We start from the raw sequence: 17,161 nt of genomic DNA on the forward strand, positions 1-17,161 counted from the left end.
TATTCAGAAGAAAATTGCATCGGTACGGAACGCGTACAGACTTGCTTCTTGTCATTATTCTCTGCACAATGCCGTGTGACGTCAATATACATTGCATTTATATTAAGGGACTTGTGCATCCTCTGGTTTGGGGGGAGGATGTCCTGGGATCCATCCCCAACCTGTACACGGAAACACTGTCAATCAGTGAGCTCTTCCTCGCTGAATCTGGAGTTTTCCTCCACACTGAGCCAAGGCTGTGCTATGATGTTAGTGGATCCTATGCATTTTTGTCTTCCTGGGCCTCCTCCTTGACTTAAAAAAAAAAAAAAGATGTTAAAAATTGGGTGTTACAACTGCTTTGGTAAAAAGATTACTATAGGGGGCTGGTGCTGTGACATAGTGGGTAAAGCTGCCACCTGGAGTGCCAACATCATATATGGGCGCTGGTTCAAGTCCCGGCTGCTCCACTTCTGATCCAGCTCTCTGCTATGGCTTGGGAAAGTAGTGGAAGATGGCCCAGGTCCTTAGTCCCCTGCACCTGCGTGGGGAACCCGGAAGAAGCTTTTGGCTCCTGATCGGCACAGCTCCAGCCATTGTGACCTTTTGGGGAGTGAACCAGCGGATGGAAGACCTCTCTCTCTCTCTCTCTGCTTCTGCCTCTCTGTAATCCTGCCTTTCAAATAACTAAATTTTTTAAAAGTAATCTATTGGCTCAAATAATGATAGAGAAGTCTGGTGGCAGCGAGAGTTTCAGGTGGAGTTAGAGCCAACTGAAGGAGCCACCAAGACCTGGCCTCCGTCCACTCTGCTTTCCATGATGTCAGCTTATGGGGGCCCATTACCTACGTGGTGGCCGGAAGAGCAGAAGCAGGATTCGCAGCCCCTTCACCCACACCGGCAGGAGCTATGCTCATCTTTTTGGTAACCCCCCCTCAATAGAGAAAACAAGTTTTCCTTCCCAAAGTCCTCAGCAAGTGTCTCCGACGGTTTGTCCATGATCCAATCACGTGCCTTCAGGGGTGGGCATTACTCAATGGCTTGACCAATTGGGTTCGGCTGTGGGTGGGTGCCATTGTATTCCTGTTCCTGTTCAGTTCCAATGCATAGATGGCAACACAGTAGCCAACCAATTTTATAAAATATGCACTTAGACCAAAAATAATTTTAAAAAAATAATAATAACCGAGTAAGAGACAATCCAAAGGTCAAAATGCTCACCTTTTGGTCAATTATTAATTATAAGTGACTTTTTTTCTCCTTGACACTTTTTTCTGTATTTTCTATAATAAGCATGTTTTGCTTAAATATAAATAGTGAAGTTTGTTTACAAACATCACAGGACCCGTCCCATTGGTTCCCTGTGCCCCCATCCCGCCCAAGCAAGGACCCCAGCGCGACTGAAGCCAGATGCCCCACAAAGCTTGTGGTTTTCCTGCTGAAAGAGCCAAGCCCCAGCGCCCCGTGGGCCCATATTGTTGGCTGGATGGATGCCACCAAACCACTCTCAATGCATTAACCTGGACACTGCGGCCTTTGGGCCCACAGCTGGGGCTGCTCAGGGTTGACCAACCAGCCAGAGGAACCAGCCGTGGAGACAGTGGCCACAATAGTGCCAGGAACATTCTGGCATTGTCCACATGGGAGGCTCAAGCTCTCCCAGGACAGATGTGTGCTCGTAACGCCGGCCCCTACTGTGGCAGCAGGTAATCTAGGCCAGCAGCCGTCCTCAGACTGCAAGCAGGACAGGCTCAGACAAGGTCAGGGTCAATCCTCAGCTGAAGCGCTGATCTGCAACTGAAATTAGAGCTCAGCTGATGACTGGGCTTAGTCTTCAGTCTGCGACCAGGATCAAGGCTCAGTATGCAACAAAGGCAGAGACTCAGTCAGTTACCAAGTTTAGGATTCAGCCTTTGACCAGATTCAGGGCACAATATGAGATCAGGGCTCAGTGTGTGACCATAGTTTACAAGAGCCAGGGTCAGAATTCGATCTGAGGGGGGCCAGCATTGTGGCCTAGCTGATTAAGCCACTGCCTGCAACACCAGCATCCCATATGGGTGCTTCTTCAAGTCCTGGTTGCTCCATTTCTGATCCAGCTCCCTGCTAATGTGCCTGGGAAAGCAGGGGAGGGTGGCCGAAGTTCTTGGACCCTTGCACCCAAGTGTGAGACCAGGAAGAGGCTCCTGGCTCTTGATATCAGTCCAGCCCAGCCCTAGCTGTTGTGACCATTTTGGGGGTAAACCAGTGAATGGAAGATGTCTCTCTGTTTCTCCTCTCTCTGTAACTGTGCTTTTCAAATAAGTAAAGAAGGCTCAGTCCGTGACCAAGATCAGGGGTCAGTCTAAAACAAGAATGAGTCTGGACTGAGGTCAGGGTCCAGTGTGTGACTGGGGCTCAGTCTTAGGCTAGGATCGGGGCTCAGTCAAGATCCAGAATGCAGGTCTCCAGTTGAGATCAGACCTACTCGGGCTAGGATCACAGCTCATCTGTAGACAGTGGTTGGAACTCACTCTAGAGCTGGCATGAGATTAGGGGTCAGTCAACACCGAGAGTATGGCTCAGGTTGGGTCTGGGATCAGGGACATGACCAGGGCTATGCTGAAAAAAACCTGGCATAAGAGAATTGGCAGCTGGCGCTGCGGCTCACTAGGCTAATCCTCCGCCTAGCAGCGCCAGCACACCGGGTTCTAGTCCCGGTCGGGGCACCAGATTCTGTCCCGGTTGCCCTTCTTCCAGGCCAGCTCTCTGCTGTGGCCAGGGAATGCAGTGGAGGATGGCCCAAGTACTTGGGCCCTGCACCCCAGGGGAGACCAGGATAAGCACCTGGCTCCTGCCATTGGATTAGCGCGGTGTGCCTGCCACGGCGGCCATTGGAGGGTGAACCAATGGCAAAGGAAGACCTTTCTCTCTGTCTCTCTCTCTCACTGTCTAACTCTGCCTGTCAAAAAGAGAGGGAGAGAGAGAGAGAGAGAGAGAGAGAGAGAGAATTGGCTACCAAAGCCTAGAGACTGAAGAAGCAGGATCAATCCAAGGTTACACAGAATGTGATTTATTAGGGGAGGGGCTTATAGACAGAAACAAGACAATGGATCCCCATGCCACAAGGCAGGAGGAAAAAGTGCTTTGTATGTAGATAAGGGCTATTCGGGCTCCCCTAAGCGAACCAGGACTTTCTCTAAGGGACACTCCAGAGTCCCAGCTGGCACAAAACACCTGCCAGGTTACCTTAACCACTTCCTTTAGCCCATCACGTTTGGGATGACCACCACAGCTACCTAAGGGACAAGATGGTGGTTACGACCAAGGTGCCTGTGGTCACGTGGAGGAGCTGAGTCCCTGTGAGGGCTCCATGCTCAAGTCTGAGCTCCACAAATGAAGTTTCTGGTAACATGGCCCCCCAGGACAGGTCAAGTTGCAGGAAATGAGACTCCCCTTCCTCCACCCCCAACCCGTCCCTGGTGGAGGGGGGATCTCAGCTCAGCGGGGTCTGGTCCCTGCAGTAAGCGTCCCCTTGTCTGCTAAGGACCTGTGTCCTGCAGCCTTCTAACCTACCTGCTTCTGCTGCCTGGATCCCCTCACGCCAGCATAAAAATAGCCACTCACTCCACAGCAGCTGACAGCGAGTGCCGGCTGCCTGGGAGGAGGGGAGCCGAGGAGAGAGACTGGATGCCAGAGCTCAACCCCAACTGTATGACCTTGGCAAAGTCTCTCCCCCCTCCAGTCCACTGCCCGAGAGGCAGAATTGGGACCCAGGACGACACCTGCCCCAGAGGGTGGGGACGAGGGCCCAGTGCATCCCATGGACCCCGATCGATCGGGATGCTTGAAGCCAAATCTGGGGAGAAGCGGTGGTCTTTGGCGTCTTCCTCAAGGAAGCCCTGGCTGGGGGCTGATCCCTTCCACCTTCCCACAGCATATCTCGTGGGGTCCTCTACAGCTTTCCAGATGATTCCCGGGAAGTGGATCAGGGGGCCCAGGGAGGGAGAGGGGAGCCCAGACCCTCCTGTGCTACTGCCAGCCTCGGCTGCTCCTGGAAGGAGGGAGGAAGAGGAGGGGGAAGACGGGAGAAAGAAGGACTCCACTGCCTTCCCCGTTCAGGATGCGTTTGCTCGGAGCCGAGTGCAGAGGGCGCACGTCCAGATGCTGCATCTTTTCACAGCCGGGACCTGCACACCCCAGACCTCTGTCCCTGCTCTTCCTTCTGCTTCTCAGAGAGCTGCTTGTTTTGGGATTGGCAACAGGGACCTGCTTTCCAAGCAGGGGCTCAACGCTCCCCTCTTCTGCAGGGGACATTGATCTGCGACCTCGCCAGGAACCCAGTGCTCGGTTTTCTACTGCCCGTGTCTTCTATGGGCCTCAGTTTCTTCCTCTGTGCAATGGGGGCCTGCATTACCAACCTCACAGCATTGCTAGCTAGCGAGAGAGACTAGAATAAGAAGCTGTGAACTATGCGCCCCCCCCCGCCCCGCCCCACTCCCTAGCTTAAAGGGTAGCACTGAGAGATTCCACAAGGGGCGGATGAGCTGAGGGAACGGAGGGAGCCAGGAGGGGCCTCCGGAGACAGCCGTCTGCAGGGGGCGGTTCTCTCTGGCAGCTGCCCCCGGCCTGCCTGCCGCCCTGAGCCCCAGAGCCTGTTATCAGCCTCCTTAGTCATCACATCAGGAGCTCAAATATAGCTCCCACTGTTCCCCTCCGAGCCGGGGGTCCGCCCCCCGCCGCCCCCTTTCCCTTTCCTCCCAGGAATACAACCGCTCCAGGCCTCAGTTTCAGCATCTGCCAAATGGGCAGGCTGGAGACAACGATGATGATGGTGATGATGATGATGGTGATGAAGATGATGGTGATGGTGATGACGACGACAATGAAAGAGCAGCTAAGACCTTGCTCTTGCTGGGCTCTTTCTTGCTAATCTTCTTCACAGCAGCCACGTAGGACGTAGCTACGGTTTTCGTCTCCCTGATCCAAAGCAGGAGCCTAAAGTGGCCTCCTCCCCAAGTAAATCAAGTGACAGGGCCAGAAGCAAAGGCCCCTGTGGGATCTGAGCTCAGGGACTGGGGCATGATGGGAAGTCCCGGGAAGCTCCCCTGGGGCCCGAGGCATTCTCTGCTCACTCATTTTCTTATTTGCCTGGCTTCCAAAGACCATGGATGGCCCTGTCCCAGCCCCTGGGGGCTGAGCGCTAGGACTGGTCCCCAGGGCCTGGGTCCATTTCCTATCCCTTCCAGGGTTGCATCAGAAGCTGGGTGCTTTGTGGGGGTGGGCTCCGTTTTCTCACTTGTGAAATAGGAGTCAGCGGGCGGGGCAGGGTGAGTTGGACTCATCCTTCTCTCTTCTGGTGACCAGAAAGTCAGCATCAGGACCTCTCACGTCCTCCCTCCCTGTCACCTCCACCTCCTCCATCAACACAACATCCCCACCATCTCATGGGCCTCCATCCCCTCCCCGCCACCCATCCTCTGCACTGCCATCACCCCACCCTCTACCATCACCATGACTTCCACCAGCACTGTCAGGATGCCCCTTCCATTGTCGTAATTCAGGACACCATCACGTCCACCATTGTAATCACCACCCCACAGCCACCGCCACCATCGCCACCACCGCTGCCCAGGAACCTTTTTACCCCAGCACCCTCATACGACCTGGATCTCAGCCCCTACAGACTCCAGCCTCACACCGGTACTGGCCTAGAAATACAGGCGAGACCCAGAGACAGTGGAGCAGGATGGGGGCTCACCCAGGAGAGAACAAAGCACCTGTCTATGTGACCTTGACCCAGGGAACCGTAGCATCCCATGAAGATGTGGGGCTGACTGGGGACCAGTAGGGAATTCTGGGCTCAGAACCCTGAACACTTCCTGCCTACACTGGCAGGGATCACCAAGCAGCCCAGCCATTCTGGAAGAATGAATTTCAAGAGAGAGGAGTGGGGTTAAAAAGAGGCAGAAATAGAGAGCTCACAGCCAATCCTGGCCAATTCATCATTCGATTCTTCCAATTCTTTCATCTCCTGGTTCATTCTCCAAATGGCCACTGCAGCCAGGGCTGGGCCAGGCTGAAGCCAGGAGCCAGGAACTCCATCCAGGTCTCCCACGTGGGTGGCAGGGACCCAAGTATATGGGGCCAGCATCTGCTGCTCTCCCAAGCACTTTTTTCCCAAGCTGTTAATGCAGGGAGCTCCATCAGCAGCCAGAGGTGCCAGGATTCAAACTGGTGCGCTGATACGGGATGCAGGTGTCCCGGGCTCAACCTGCTGTGTCCCAGCACCTGTGCCCAGCCTGTTTTCTACTACCCTGCCGATCTCTTCCCCACTGCCGGCTGCTTCTCCACCCTGGTTCCCTTCACCCAGCTATCGCAATTTGCTCACGCTGGTCTAGGGTCATCGAAACTCCCGAGACCCTGCCAGTTCCCTGGGTGACCTTGAACAAGTCCCCTCCTCCCACACCACACCCGCTGAGTAGAGGCGCTGAGCCTGGCTGTGGGGGCATCTGGGGGCACGGAGGTATCTGCAGAGGAGGAAGGCATTGCTGAGGTGGGGCTGGAGCCCGAGTGCCTGGCTCTGGGATGGGGGAGATATAGGGTCAGGGGTCATGGGTCTGGGAAATGGGGGTGGGGAGGGGCAGGTGGCACCAAAGCCTGAAAAATGGGGCAAGGGTGGGAGCCAAGGCACGCCCTGAGCTGGGAGGGAGTCAGTCAGCCAGGCCACGGGATCAGATCAGGAGTCAGGTGTCTCTGAGGCCCCACAGAGGGTGACAGTTTCTGCAGCACCTGTCCCTGCCTTACCTGCAGGAAAGGCCATGCCCCTCCCTGGAGCCAGGCCTGGCCAGCCTACCAGCAGGAAGGTGGGGGCAGAGAGCTTCCCTTCTGCTTCCAGTCGGAACCTGCTCCAAGCCGACGGGCACCCTCTCCCTGTCTCCCACCTCCCATGCCCATCGCAGCCTCAGCGGCCAGTTTAAGGGCTCCCAGGGGGTAGCCACCTTGCCCTGGCCACCTCCAGGCTAGGAAGCGGGTGCCTGTGCCTTTAAATTCTCAGCAGGTTGAAACGGCTGATGACATCACTGGTTCCCGGGAGCTGAGGAGCTGGGGCCAGAGCCCGAGGGAGCCGGGCTGCCGGGGGCTGCAGACATGGAGGGCCAGGGCGTTGGTAGCAGCAGGAGGCCGGGGGCCCGGGCTGCCCTGGGCTCCCTGTCTGTGCCCCACGGGGTTTCCCAAACTGGGGCACCCTCCAAGGTAAGACTGCTAAAACCCAGCTCCCCCATTCCTGATCCCTGGTCCCACACCCCCACACACAAACACTGCAGGCACCCTGGTGCCCCCAACTGAGGGGCTGGCTCCCTCTTCCGCCCACCAGGCAGAGGCTGGTACAGAGGGCACCCTGGGAGCTGAGGGGTAGTAATAGGATGCGCAGGAGAGATGGAGTGCACCATCTCCAGGAGCCTCCAGGACAGCCCTGGACTGGGGCATCGGGGGATCCAGCTGTGCTCCAGCCCATGCTGTGTGACCTTGGGCAAGTCCCTCATCCTCTCTGAGCCCTTGCAAAATGAGAGGGCTTGTCTCTGAAGACGAGGACTGTGACATCTGGGATGTCTAAGTTGTTGGTGCTGGGGGCGGTGCAGTGGGGTGGGGGGGGAGGGGGCACACAGCGGGACTCTTGGAGACAAGAATGCAGCCTCCCTGAGCTGAGTTTGGGGAGCTGAGTTGGAGGTGGAAGCAGAGTTTCGGGTTTCCTGAAGCGAGAAGGACACGGGACAGAGACACAGCTGCGTCTCTGGAGGCAGGGATGGGGCCACCCTGGGGCGAGGATAGACCTTCCTCTGGGCCACGGCAAAGGACGCTTTCTTCTGCGGGCAGCGGGCATCCGAAATCTGGGAAGAATGGAGAAAGAGGTGCTAGCAGGGGGCTCCACCTGCTCCCAGGGGAGATGGCAGAGGGCAGGGAGGTGGGACAGCAGGATCAACTTGGAATCCCGAACTTGATCTTGGTGTTAGAACTGTACCTGGGGAGGATGGCTGGTTCCATGGAGCTGGGTGGAATTCTCGTAACGGGGTAGAGAATAGGAGACAGAGAAACACCCCTCCCCTCGAATGTGGTGTGGCCAGGGACCCTTCACCCAGCCCCTTTGTCTTACAGACAGGGAAACTGAGGCCCTTGGGGGAGGGTCATCCGCCTGGCAATGAGTCTGGGGATGTTCAGAGGGTCTGTGGGCCCCGTGGATGAGGAAGAAGTGTTTCCGCGGCTGGATCCAGTGCGCCAGTGTGGGCAGACCTGGGGCAGGGGGCCTGGTGGGGGTCAGTGGCCCCTGGGCATGGAGGAGCTGCAGAGACTGGAGTGGGAGAGTTGCCTGGGAAAGCTAGACAGGGAGAACCTCAAGTTCAGACCCACACTCTGCCTCATCCCAGTCGGGGTCTCAGTTTGCCCATCTGAGAAAGGGGTTTTCGACTTGAAGGAGGTGGGGTTAGGGCTTTGTGTCCTGTCTGCTCCAGGACGGAAGCTGACCCGCAGCAGCATGGGCTGGGGTGAGATAATAGGAAGAACTTTCCTTGGAAAAATGTGTCTTTCTTAGCTGGATGGGTCTGCCGGGGTCTCTGTAGAAACCTGGGCCCAACTCCCTGCTTAGGGTCACCCTGAGCCTTTAACGTGTCCTCTACAAGGTGGCCTGTGGTTTTCAGCTCTCAGCCAAGGATACAGCAGTCTTGGAACCAAGGGTGGCCCTGGCACCTGTGGGACCGCGAGCAGTTCTGTCACCTTCCCCTGAGGCACCAAGGCTGGCTCTGGAGTCTGCCCGCCCTCCCCTTACCCCAGGAGGACAGAAAACCGCACCCGCCCACCGCAGCCCCAGCCTAGCCCCAGCATCTGTAGGCCAGCTGCAGATGTCTGCCTCCACTGGACCAAGCCTTCCCCCGGTGCCCGCGGGCTCAGTCCCTGCTCCAGCGTCTCTAGGGCAGCTGGTCGTCTCTGCCTCGGCTGGCCCGAAGCCTCCGCCAGCCACCCTGGGGCCCAGTCCGGCTCCAGCTTCCAGGGACCAGAAACAGGTGTCACCCACCTCCATGAGACCAAAGCCAGCGCTGGCAGCCTCAGGCCTGAGCCTGGCTGTGGCTGCTCACGAGCAGCCCCGACAGGTCCCTCCCAAACCCTCTCCAGTGTCCAGTCCCGTTCTGTCACCTCCCCAGGAGCAGGCCCTGGCTCCGGCACCAGGGTGGACCCCAGCCAGACCCAGAGATGCCTCAGCCCCTAGGCTGACCCCGCCTTCTGAGGGGCGTCTTCAGTCCCCAGCTCAGGCCACCAGTCCTGTGCCCTCCCCAGACCCCCGGCTCTCGCCCTCCTTCCGAGCCCGGCCCGAGGCCTCCCGCAGCAGCCCCGAAGGTCCCGTCCTGCCACGGCCGCCACAGACCTTGCCCTTGGATGCGGTCCAGGGCTCTGCAGAACCTGGGACCCGCTCTCCCGGACTTCTGTCCCCCACCTTCCGGCCGGGGACACTCTCAGGCCAGTCTGTGCCCCCACCTCTGCCCAAGCCACCCCGGTCTCCCAGCCGCTCCCCTAGCCGCTCCCCCAACCGTGCCTCCTATGTGCCCCCAGCCCCTGACACAGCCCTCCCTAGGCCTGGCACCCAGAGTGTGGCACCTAGCAGGTGCCCAAACCCCGTCCTCCAGACCCAAGAAGCACCGGCTCCAGTCTCCACCTCCCCTTCCACAGCCATCTCGCCATCTGCCTCTTGGTCAGCTCAGCCAACCTGCAAGAGCGACCCCGGGTTCCGGTGAGGGCCTTCTTCCTGAGCAAGGTTGCTGGGGCTTGAGCTCTGAGCCGAGCCCCACTTCTGGGGTGGCTGGCCGGTTCTGACTCAGCTTGCCTCCCCAAGGAAGAGTCCTTGGTTGGGAGGAGGGGAGTGCTGGGTTTGCTTTGGGACCCTCAAAAGCCTGGGTCCCCATCTAAGGGGACCTGTCCCCTCCTTGGTTGGTCTCCCCCGTGGACTGCTCGGTAGAGGGAAATTGAGGGAGTAGGAGTGGAGCCCAGGAGTAAGCTCTCCCATGGCCCTGTCTCCAGGATCACTGTGGTCACTTGGAACGTGGGCACGGCCATGCCCCCGGATGACGTCACGTCCCTCCTCCACCTGGGCGGCGGCGATGACAGTGATGGTGCGGACATGATCGCCATAGGGTGAGGGGCCAGGGTGCGTGGACACCCCCCCCCCCGAGCCCCTGGAGCCTCCCCCAGTCTCTCGCCCATAGCAGGGGCTTCTAGGAAACCCCTTCCAATCCGATGGCAGCCCCACCTCGCCTCCCCCAGATTGCAGGAGGTGAACTCCATGATCAACAAGCGGCTCAAGGACGCTCTCTTCACGGACCAGTGGAGCGAGCTCTTCATGGACGCGCTGGGGCCATTCAACTTCGTGCTGGTAAGGCGGCCCTCACCCTCCGGACAGACCCCCCCACGCTGGGTTCCCCACCCAGACCTAAAGGACAGGGTGCGGCGGCGGCGGGGAGAGCGGGGTGGAGCCGGCGCCCCCAGCCCCCGCCTCCCGCCGCCGCAGGTGAGTACCGTGAGGATGCAGGGCGTCATCTTGCTGCTGTTCGCCAAGTACTACCACCTGCCCTTCCTGCGGGACGTGCAGACCGACTGCACGCGCACTGGCCTCGGAGGCTACTGGGTGAGAGTGCGAACGGGCCCAGGAGTGCTTCGCCAGTCCCCCTGCACCTGCACTCGCACCCTGCAAGGTCCCCGCCCTGCACACTCCAGGCACCACCTTGCGACCTGCCCCGTCCAAGCCCCGCCCAAGTCTCCAGACCCTTCCCTCTTTCCCACTCCGCCCTCCTCCCGGCCTAAGCCCAGCCCCCTGACCCGCCCCCTACTCATTCACCCCCGCCTCCCCAGGGTAACAAGGGAGGCGTGAGCGTGCGCCTGGCGGCCTTCGGGCACATGCTCTGCTTCCTGAACTGCCACCTGCCCGCGCACATGGACAAGGCGGAGCAGCGCAAGGACAACTTCCAGACCATCCTCAGCCTGCAGCAGTTCCAGGGCCCCGGCGCCCACGGCATCCTGGACCACGAGTACGGGCTGGGCGGGGCTTGGGAGAGCGGCTCCGCGCCCGTCTCGGAGGAGAGGGGCGGGGCCCGTGAGGGTGAGCGACAGCAGCCCCAGCCTACAGGTGGGGGCACGACTGCAGGTTGATGCAGAGGGGCGGGGCCGATGAGGGTGAGTGACAGCAGCCCTAGACCACAGGTGGGGGCACGACTGCAGGTTGATGAAAAGGGGCGGGGCCTGTGGGAGTGCGCGACACCCGCCCCAGACTACAGGTGGGTGAGGGCGCGCGTGCTGGTAGACGAAGAGGGGCGGAGCCTGCGGGGTGGAGCTTTGCCGACGGGCCGGGGCCTCGCTGGAGGTTGAACCCAATTTCTTGGAGACCCAGCCCCTTCACTGCCCTCTGCTTCTCTGGCTGGCTGAGGACTCAGGCGTCAGCACCCTGCCCACCCGCAAGCATTTCTAGGGGTGCCAGTGCTGTCGGGGTGGATGGGCGCCAGGGAGGATCCTTCCTCCCACCTCCACCGGGACCCACTTAACCCTCTCACTCCCGAACAGCCTCGTGTTCTGGTTTGGGGACCTGAACTTCCGCATTGAGAGCTATGACCTGCACTTTGTCAAGTTCGCCATCGACAGCGACCAGCTCCATCAGCTCTGGGAGAAGGACCAGGTGGAGGATCCCAGCCCTTCCCCATCCCCCAAGCACCCCAAGCATGCCCAGGACTCCCCTACCCTCACCTGCCCTGACCCCTCCCTGGGAACCCAAGGGCCCAGGCTTCTGTACAACTTGGTCTTTCTGGACTCGCTCTTCCCCCAGCTCAACATGGCCAAGAACACCTGGCCTATCCTGAAAGGCTTCCAGGAGGGACCCCTCAACTTCGCTCCCACCTTCAAGTTCGATGTGGGTACCAATAAATATGATACCAGGTGAGCTCAGCAGGGATGGCGTGGAGGTGGTAAAGTCTTGAGAGATCGAGACCAGACAGAAGGCAAGGCTGGGGGTTGGGCCTTAACCCTCGACCCCTGAAACTCGGGCTGCCCCGCCCACTGCAGTGCCAAGAAGCGGAAGCCGGCCTGGACCGACCGGATCTTGTGGAAGGTGAAGGCTCCAGGCGGGGGGCCCAGCCCGTCGGGACGGGAGAGCCACCGGCTGCAGGTGACCCAGCACAGTTACCGCAGCCACATGGAATACACAGTCAGCGACCACAAGCCCGTGGCTGCCCAGTTCATCCTGCATGTGAGTGTTGGCATTGGCTTTTTATGACACTCCGAGCCCAGTACAGCACCCCACTGCCCACCAGGAACCCCTGCACCTGCTCTGAGCGGCAGCTGTTTGCCATAACCAAGTGAGACCCAGGGACTTGGCTCAGAGACACAGCAACATTTGCCCAGAGTCACACAGCTACCGAGAGGAAGAGTTGGGGTTTGAACCTGAGCCAGTCCGATCTCAGAACTCATGCCTTTTTTTTTTAAGCATTGAACTTTAAAAAAAAAATACTTATTTTATTAGAAAGTCCGAGTTTCAGAGAGAGAGAGAGAGAGAGAGAGAGAGAATCAATCTTCCATCCACTGGTTCACTCCCCAAATGGCCACAACAGCCAGAGCTGAGCCAATCTGAAGCCAGGAGCCAGGAGCTTCTTCCAGGTCTCCCACGTGGGTGCAGGGGCCCAAGCACCTGGGCCATCTTCTGCTTTCCTAGGCCACAGCAGAGAGCTGGATCGGAAGTGGAGCAGCCGGGACTCGAACCAGTGCCCATATGGGATGCTGGCACAGCAGGTGGTGGCTTAACCTGCTACGCCACAGTACCCATAGCTCATGCCTTGTTTTCATTCACCTCTATTACCCTTATTTCAAGAAAAGGTTAGGGCGCATGATGTTGCAATTCAGCAAACATAATGAGACTAGCAAAACTGTAACACTTCCTCAAACCCCATATAACCTCGCTTCAAGTTCATTCATTGTTTATATACCTACTATTTCCTGTGTTCCCGTGTGCCAGGCATTCTGAGGATGATGATTAGCGATGAGAAGGGGGAAAGCAGAGATCTAGCCATTACAAAGCTAACCTCTAAGCAGCTACTATAACTTAGCACTGTATTAGGACTGAGTTCCCCGGTTGCCAGAGTTACAAAGGAGAAATCCTGGAATTGAAATCTGAGGCTCCTGCTGGGGTAGGCGCTTGCTCCAAGTCCCACGCAGGCTCAGCAGTGGCGGAGTGGTGGCGATCCCATCTTGCAATAGCCCCAAAACCCAACTCTGGGCTCTCCGGATTTCTTGGGTGGATAAGAAGGAACCCTTCCAGGGGGAGGATGTTTTTCCCGGTCACTTGGTCACATGGTCAAGTCGGTGGGGCCATCGGCCAATGTTTTCAGCTGGGAGAGGAGGTCTGTCTGTGCCTGGCCAGCCGTGACCTTTGATGAAGGGCTCGTGCTTGTTTTAACCCTCAGGCAGGGGTGCTGCCTGGAGAATCGCCCCTTTCTCGCCCAGAACCCTGTCCCTCCACACATTACCTGCTGAGTACCTCCGGCACGGCAGGCCCTGTGGAGAGCATTTTGCCTGTTGTCATCCCTTTGAACGGCTCCATGGGCCTGAAGTGTCCTAAATTCCCCCTCTGTGTGTTACTGGAGAGAGAAACTGAGACTCAGGGAACGCAGGTTGCTCACCCAAGACAATGCAGTCAGAACAGGACTCCCTGCTAAGACCTTGGAGGCCATCTCCAAGGCTCTGCCCTTGGCCGGATGTTGCTGTTAGGGATCCAGGGGCCGAGAGAGCATGTCCCAGTTTCTTCTGGAGCAGCTTGCCTCAGAAGCTGTGGGAGAGAAACCTGAAACCTGATAAACAATTGAGCAAGGGCCCCAGGCTGCAGGCAACACCTGAGCCGCCTGCCTGCCCGGGGAACACAGGTGGAGCCAGTACCCTGGCCACCTGCCACTCCTGTAGGTAACGCCCTGTTCAATCCACCTGGGTTGGTCCTCGATACTTGTGGCTATCATTAGTTTGTTTTTTTTTTTTTTTTAAATTTTTGACAGGCAGAGTGGACAGTGAGAGGGAGAGACAGAGAGAAAGGTCTTCCTTTGCCATTGGTTCACCCTCCAATGGCCGCCGCGGCCCGCGCGCTGCGACCGGTGCACCGCGCTGATCCGATGGCAGGAGCCAGGTGCTTCTCCTGGTCTCCCATGGGGTGCAGGGCCCAAGCACTTGGGCCATCCTCCACTGCACTCCCGGGTCACAGCAGAGAGCTGGCCTGGAAGAGGGGCAACCGGGACAGAATCCGGCGTCCCAACCAGGACTAGAACCCGGTGTGCCAGCGCCGCAAGGCGGAGGATTAGCCTAGTGAGCCACGGCGCCGGCCTATCATTAGGTTTTATGCGCTGCCGACCCAGCAATCGTTACGGCCCCTTATTCAGATGGGGACACTGAGGCTTGAGATGGCCAGGGCCTTGTCTGGGGTCACAGAGCAGCCTAATGGCAGGGCCTAGAAATGAACTGAGGCCTCTGATCTCTCATTCAGGCACGCTCAGTGGTGCACAGCTTAGCCCAGGATGCCCAGGACATGTTAGGCCTCTACCTGTCTCCCTTACCAGCATTTAAGGGAGATCACGTCTTGAGCACATGCTGCTATGCTGGGAAGTTTATGGGATGCTTTATTATTTATTTATTTTTTGACAGGCAGAGTGGACAGTGAGAGAGAGAGAGACAGACAGAAAGGTCCTCCTTTGCCGTTGGTTCACCCTCCAATGGCCTCTGCGACCGGCACACTGCGGCCGGGGCACCGCACTGATCCGAAGCCAGGAGCCAGGTGCTTCTCCTGGTCTCCCATGCGGGTGCAGGGCCCAAGCACTTGGGCCATCCTCCACTGCACTCCCTGGCCACAGCAGAGAGCTGGCCTGGAAGAGGGGCAACCGGGATAGAATCCGGCACCCCGACTGGGACTAGAACCCAGTGTGCCGGCGCCGCAAGGCGGAGGATTAGCCTAGTGAGCCACGGCGCCAGCCTATTATTTTTTTTTAAGATTTGATTTATTTATTTGAGAGGTAGAATTACAGACTGGGAGAGGGAGAGACAGAGAGAGATACAGAGTCCATCCACTGGTTCACTCCCCAAATGGCTGCAACAACCAAAGCTGGGCCGATCCAAAGCCAGGAGCCAGGAGCTTCTTCCGGGTCTCCCACGCAGGTGCAGGGGCCCAAGCACTTCTACTGCTTTCCCAGGCCATAGCAGAGAGCTGGATCAGAAGAGGAGCAGCCGGGACACGAACCGGCACCCGTATAGGATGCTGGCGCTGCAAGTTGCAGCCTTACTTACTACGCCGCAGTGCCGGCCCCTGGGACGCTTTACAAATGGCACCTCCCTGAATCTGCAGAGCAACCCCGAGAGTTAGGGAGCCCATGAGTTTGCAGGCAAGGGCCCTGGCTGGCATTCAGAAGCCTTGGTACTCATCCAGGGTTGTATAACCTGTCAAAGGCAGAGCCAGGGCCAAATCCGAGGTACGCTGGCTACAGGGCTGCGTTCCACTCACTTCCTAGGGGCAGAAGGAGCCCTGGGCTGGTCTGTAAAGACTCAGTCCCCAGAGTCCCTAGGTGCATGGCGTGCTAGAGGGAGACCCCTGATGCGGGCCCCCTTGCCTCGCCCGGGCAGTTTGCCTTCAGGGACGACATGCCACTGGTGCGGCTGGAGGTGGCAGATGAGTGGGTGCGGCCGGAGCAGGCTGTGGTGCGGTACCGCGTGGAGACCGTGTTCGCCCGCAGCTCCTGGGACTGGATCGGCTTGTACCGGGTGAGTAGGGCGAGCGGGATCTGGGCGTCGGGGAAGCCACGGGCCGGGAGGAGCACATGACTTGACCCGGGTTTTATGATGCCGCACCTGGAAGCTGTTGGGATCAGGCACTGCCCGGGGAGGGGCGGGGCAGGGCGGGAGGGTGTCACGCCCTGATTCCTCACGCTCCAGGTGGGTTTTCGCCACTGCAAGGACTACGTGGCTTATGTCTGGGCCAAACATGAGGACGTGGATGGCAGTGTCTACCAGGTACTTGAAGGAGCAGCAGAGTTGGGGTCGGGTGGGAGAGTCCCTTTGGTCTGGGGAACCTCAGGACTCAGCTCAGCCGTGTCCTGAGGCTGCCCACCTAACCCCCCCTTGGGTCTGCACCCCTGGGCCCACCAGGTGACGTTCAGTGAGGAATCATTGCCGAAGGGCCATGGAGATTTCATCCTGGGTTATTATAGCCATCACCACAGCATCCTCATCGGTGTCACGGAACCCTTCCAGGTAACAAAAAAAAAAAAAAAAAAAAAAAAGCCAACCTGCAGGGTCCCGGGTTGGGCTGGGCACCCCGATGACCGGCACTTGCCCCCAGATCTCGCTGCCTACCTCGGAGCTGGCCAGCAGCAGCACCGACAGCTCGGGCACCAGCTCAGAGGGTGAGGACGACAGCACCCTGGAGCTGCTTGCACCCAAGTCCCGCAGCCCCAGCCCTGGCAAGTCCAAGCGACATCGCAGCCGCAGCCCAGGCCTGGCCCGTTTCCCCGGCCTCGCTCTCCGACCCTCGTCCCGCGAGCGCCGTGCTGCCAGCCGGAGCCCCTCGCCCCAGAGCCGCCGGCTGTCTCGGGGTACCCCCGACAGGGGCAACAGTGGCAGCAGCCAGGGCAGCTGCGAGGAGGGGCCTTCTGGGCTGCCTGGCTCCTGGGCCTTCCCACCAGCTGTGCCTCGAAGCCTGGGCCTGCTACCCGCCTTGCGGCTGGAGACCGTAGACCCGGGTGGCGGCGGCCCTTGGGGACCTGAGCGGGAGGCCTCGGCCCCTGCCAGCCTGTCTCCCAGCCCCCAGGGCCAGCAGGGGCTGGAGGAAGGAGGCCTGGGGCCCTGAGGGCGGACTGGATGGATGGGCCCAGGCGGCCCCCACTCTGCCACAATCCTTTGCAATCCCACTCGTCTCTCTCCTGCTGTTGCACCAGCTGCATCTGTACCTGTCACACTGTCCTGGCCCAGGGAAGCTCACTGGGGTCCCCCAGATCTCAGTCCTGGCCCCTCAAACTGTGACAATCAGCCAAGCCCTGCCTGGGCCCCCATCTGGGGTGGTGGTGGGGAGCTTGGGCAGACGTCTGGGTCCTGGAGGTCACTCATTAGGAATTAAATTCTCCAGTTCTCTCCCACCTGCTGCCTGCCTTGT

At 58.9% G+C, this 17,161-nt stretch overlaps 1 protein-coding gene and 1 long non-coding RNA gene across 6 annotated transcripts; one reads left to right on the forward strand and one right to left on the reverse strand.

The window, feature by feature from the left end:
* The first annotated feature begins 7,043 nt into the window (after positions 1-7,043).
* Positions 7,044-17,144, forward strand: INPP5J (inositol polyphosphate-5-phosphatase J). Of its 5 annotated transcripts, XM_051826528.3 has the most exons (13): positions 7,044-7,212; positions 8,652-9,736; positions 10,024-10,137; positions 10,267-10,375; positions 10,511-10,627; positions 10,852-11,027; positions 11,557-11,668; positions 11,816-11,925; positions 12,052-12,235; positions 15,637-15,774; positions 15,946-16,023; positions 16,159-16,263; positions 16,352-17,144. In XM_051826528.3, the coding sequence occupies exons 1-13, from the start codon at positions 7,108-7,110 to the stop codon at positions 16,856-16,858; spliced, it is 2,940 nt and encodes a 979-aa protein (XP_051682488.2). In that variant the 5' UTR covers positions 7,044-7,107; the 3' UTR covers positions 16,859-17,144. The 5 variants fall into 5 exon arrangements, with proteins under 5 accessions (XP_051682488.2, XP_089179525.1, XP_089179526.1 ...); XM_089323399.1 differs by lacking the exon at positions 8,652-9,736 and having other exon boundaries at positions 7,081-7,212; XM_089323400.1 differs by lacking the exons at positions 7,044-7,212; positions 8,652-9,736; positions 10,024-10,137; ... (1 more) ...; positions 10,511-10,627; positions 10,852-11,027 and adding an exon at positions 11,152-11,273.
* Positions 12,487-13,777, reverse strand: LOC149119875 (uncharacterized). The gene is made up of 2 exons (XR_016227350.1): positions 12,969-13,777; positions 12,487-12,693 (listed from the first exon to the last, which is right to left on the reverse strand). It is a non-coding gene; the product is annotated as an uncharacterized LOC149119875 (long non-coding RNA).
* Positions 17,145-17,161: the final 17 nt, after the last annotated feature.

Source organism: Oryctolagus cuniculus, chromosome 21, assembly GCF_051225735.1.
Source record: "Oryctolagus cuniculus isolate XC-2025 breed Fujian yellow rabbit chromosome 21, ASM5122573v1, whole genome shotgun sequence".
NCBI classification, from domain to species: Eukaryota; Metazoa; Chordata; class Mammalia; order Lagomorpha; family Leporidae; genus Oryctolagus; species Oryctolagus cuniculus.

What these genes read in the sequence shown, in the direction of transcription:
- INPP5J (XM_051826528.3), top strand. Translation starts at nt 7,108, where the DNA reads ATGGAGGGCCAGGGCGTTGGTAGCAGCAGGAGGCCGGGGGCCCGGGCT. An exon ending in AAACTGGGGCACCCTCCAAG is followed by an intron (nt 7,213 to 8,651) that starts GTAAGACTGCTA and finishes TGTGGTTTTCAG; the next exon opens with CTCTCAGCCAAGGATACAGC. An exon ending in CTGCCCAGTTCATCCTGCAT is followed by an intron (nt 12,236 to 15,636) that starts GTGAGTGTTGGC and finishes TCGCCCGGGCAG; the next exon opens with TTTGCCTTCAGGGACGACAT.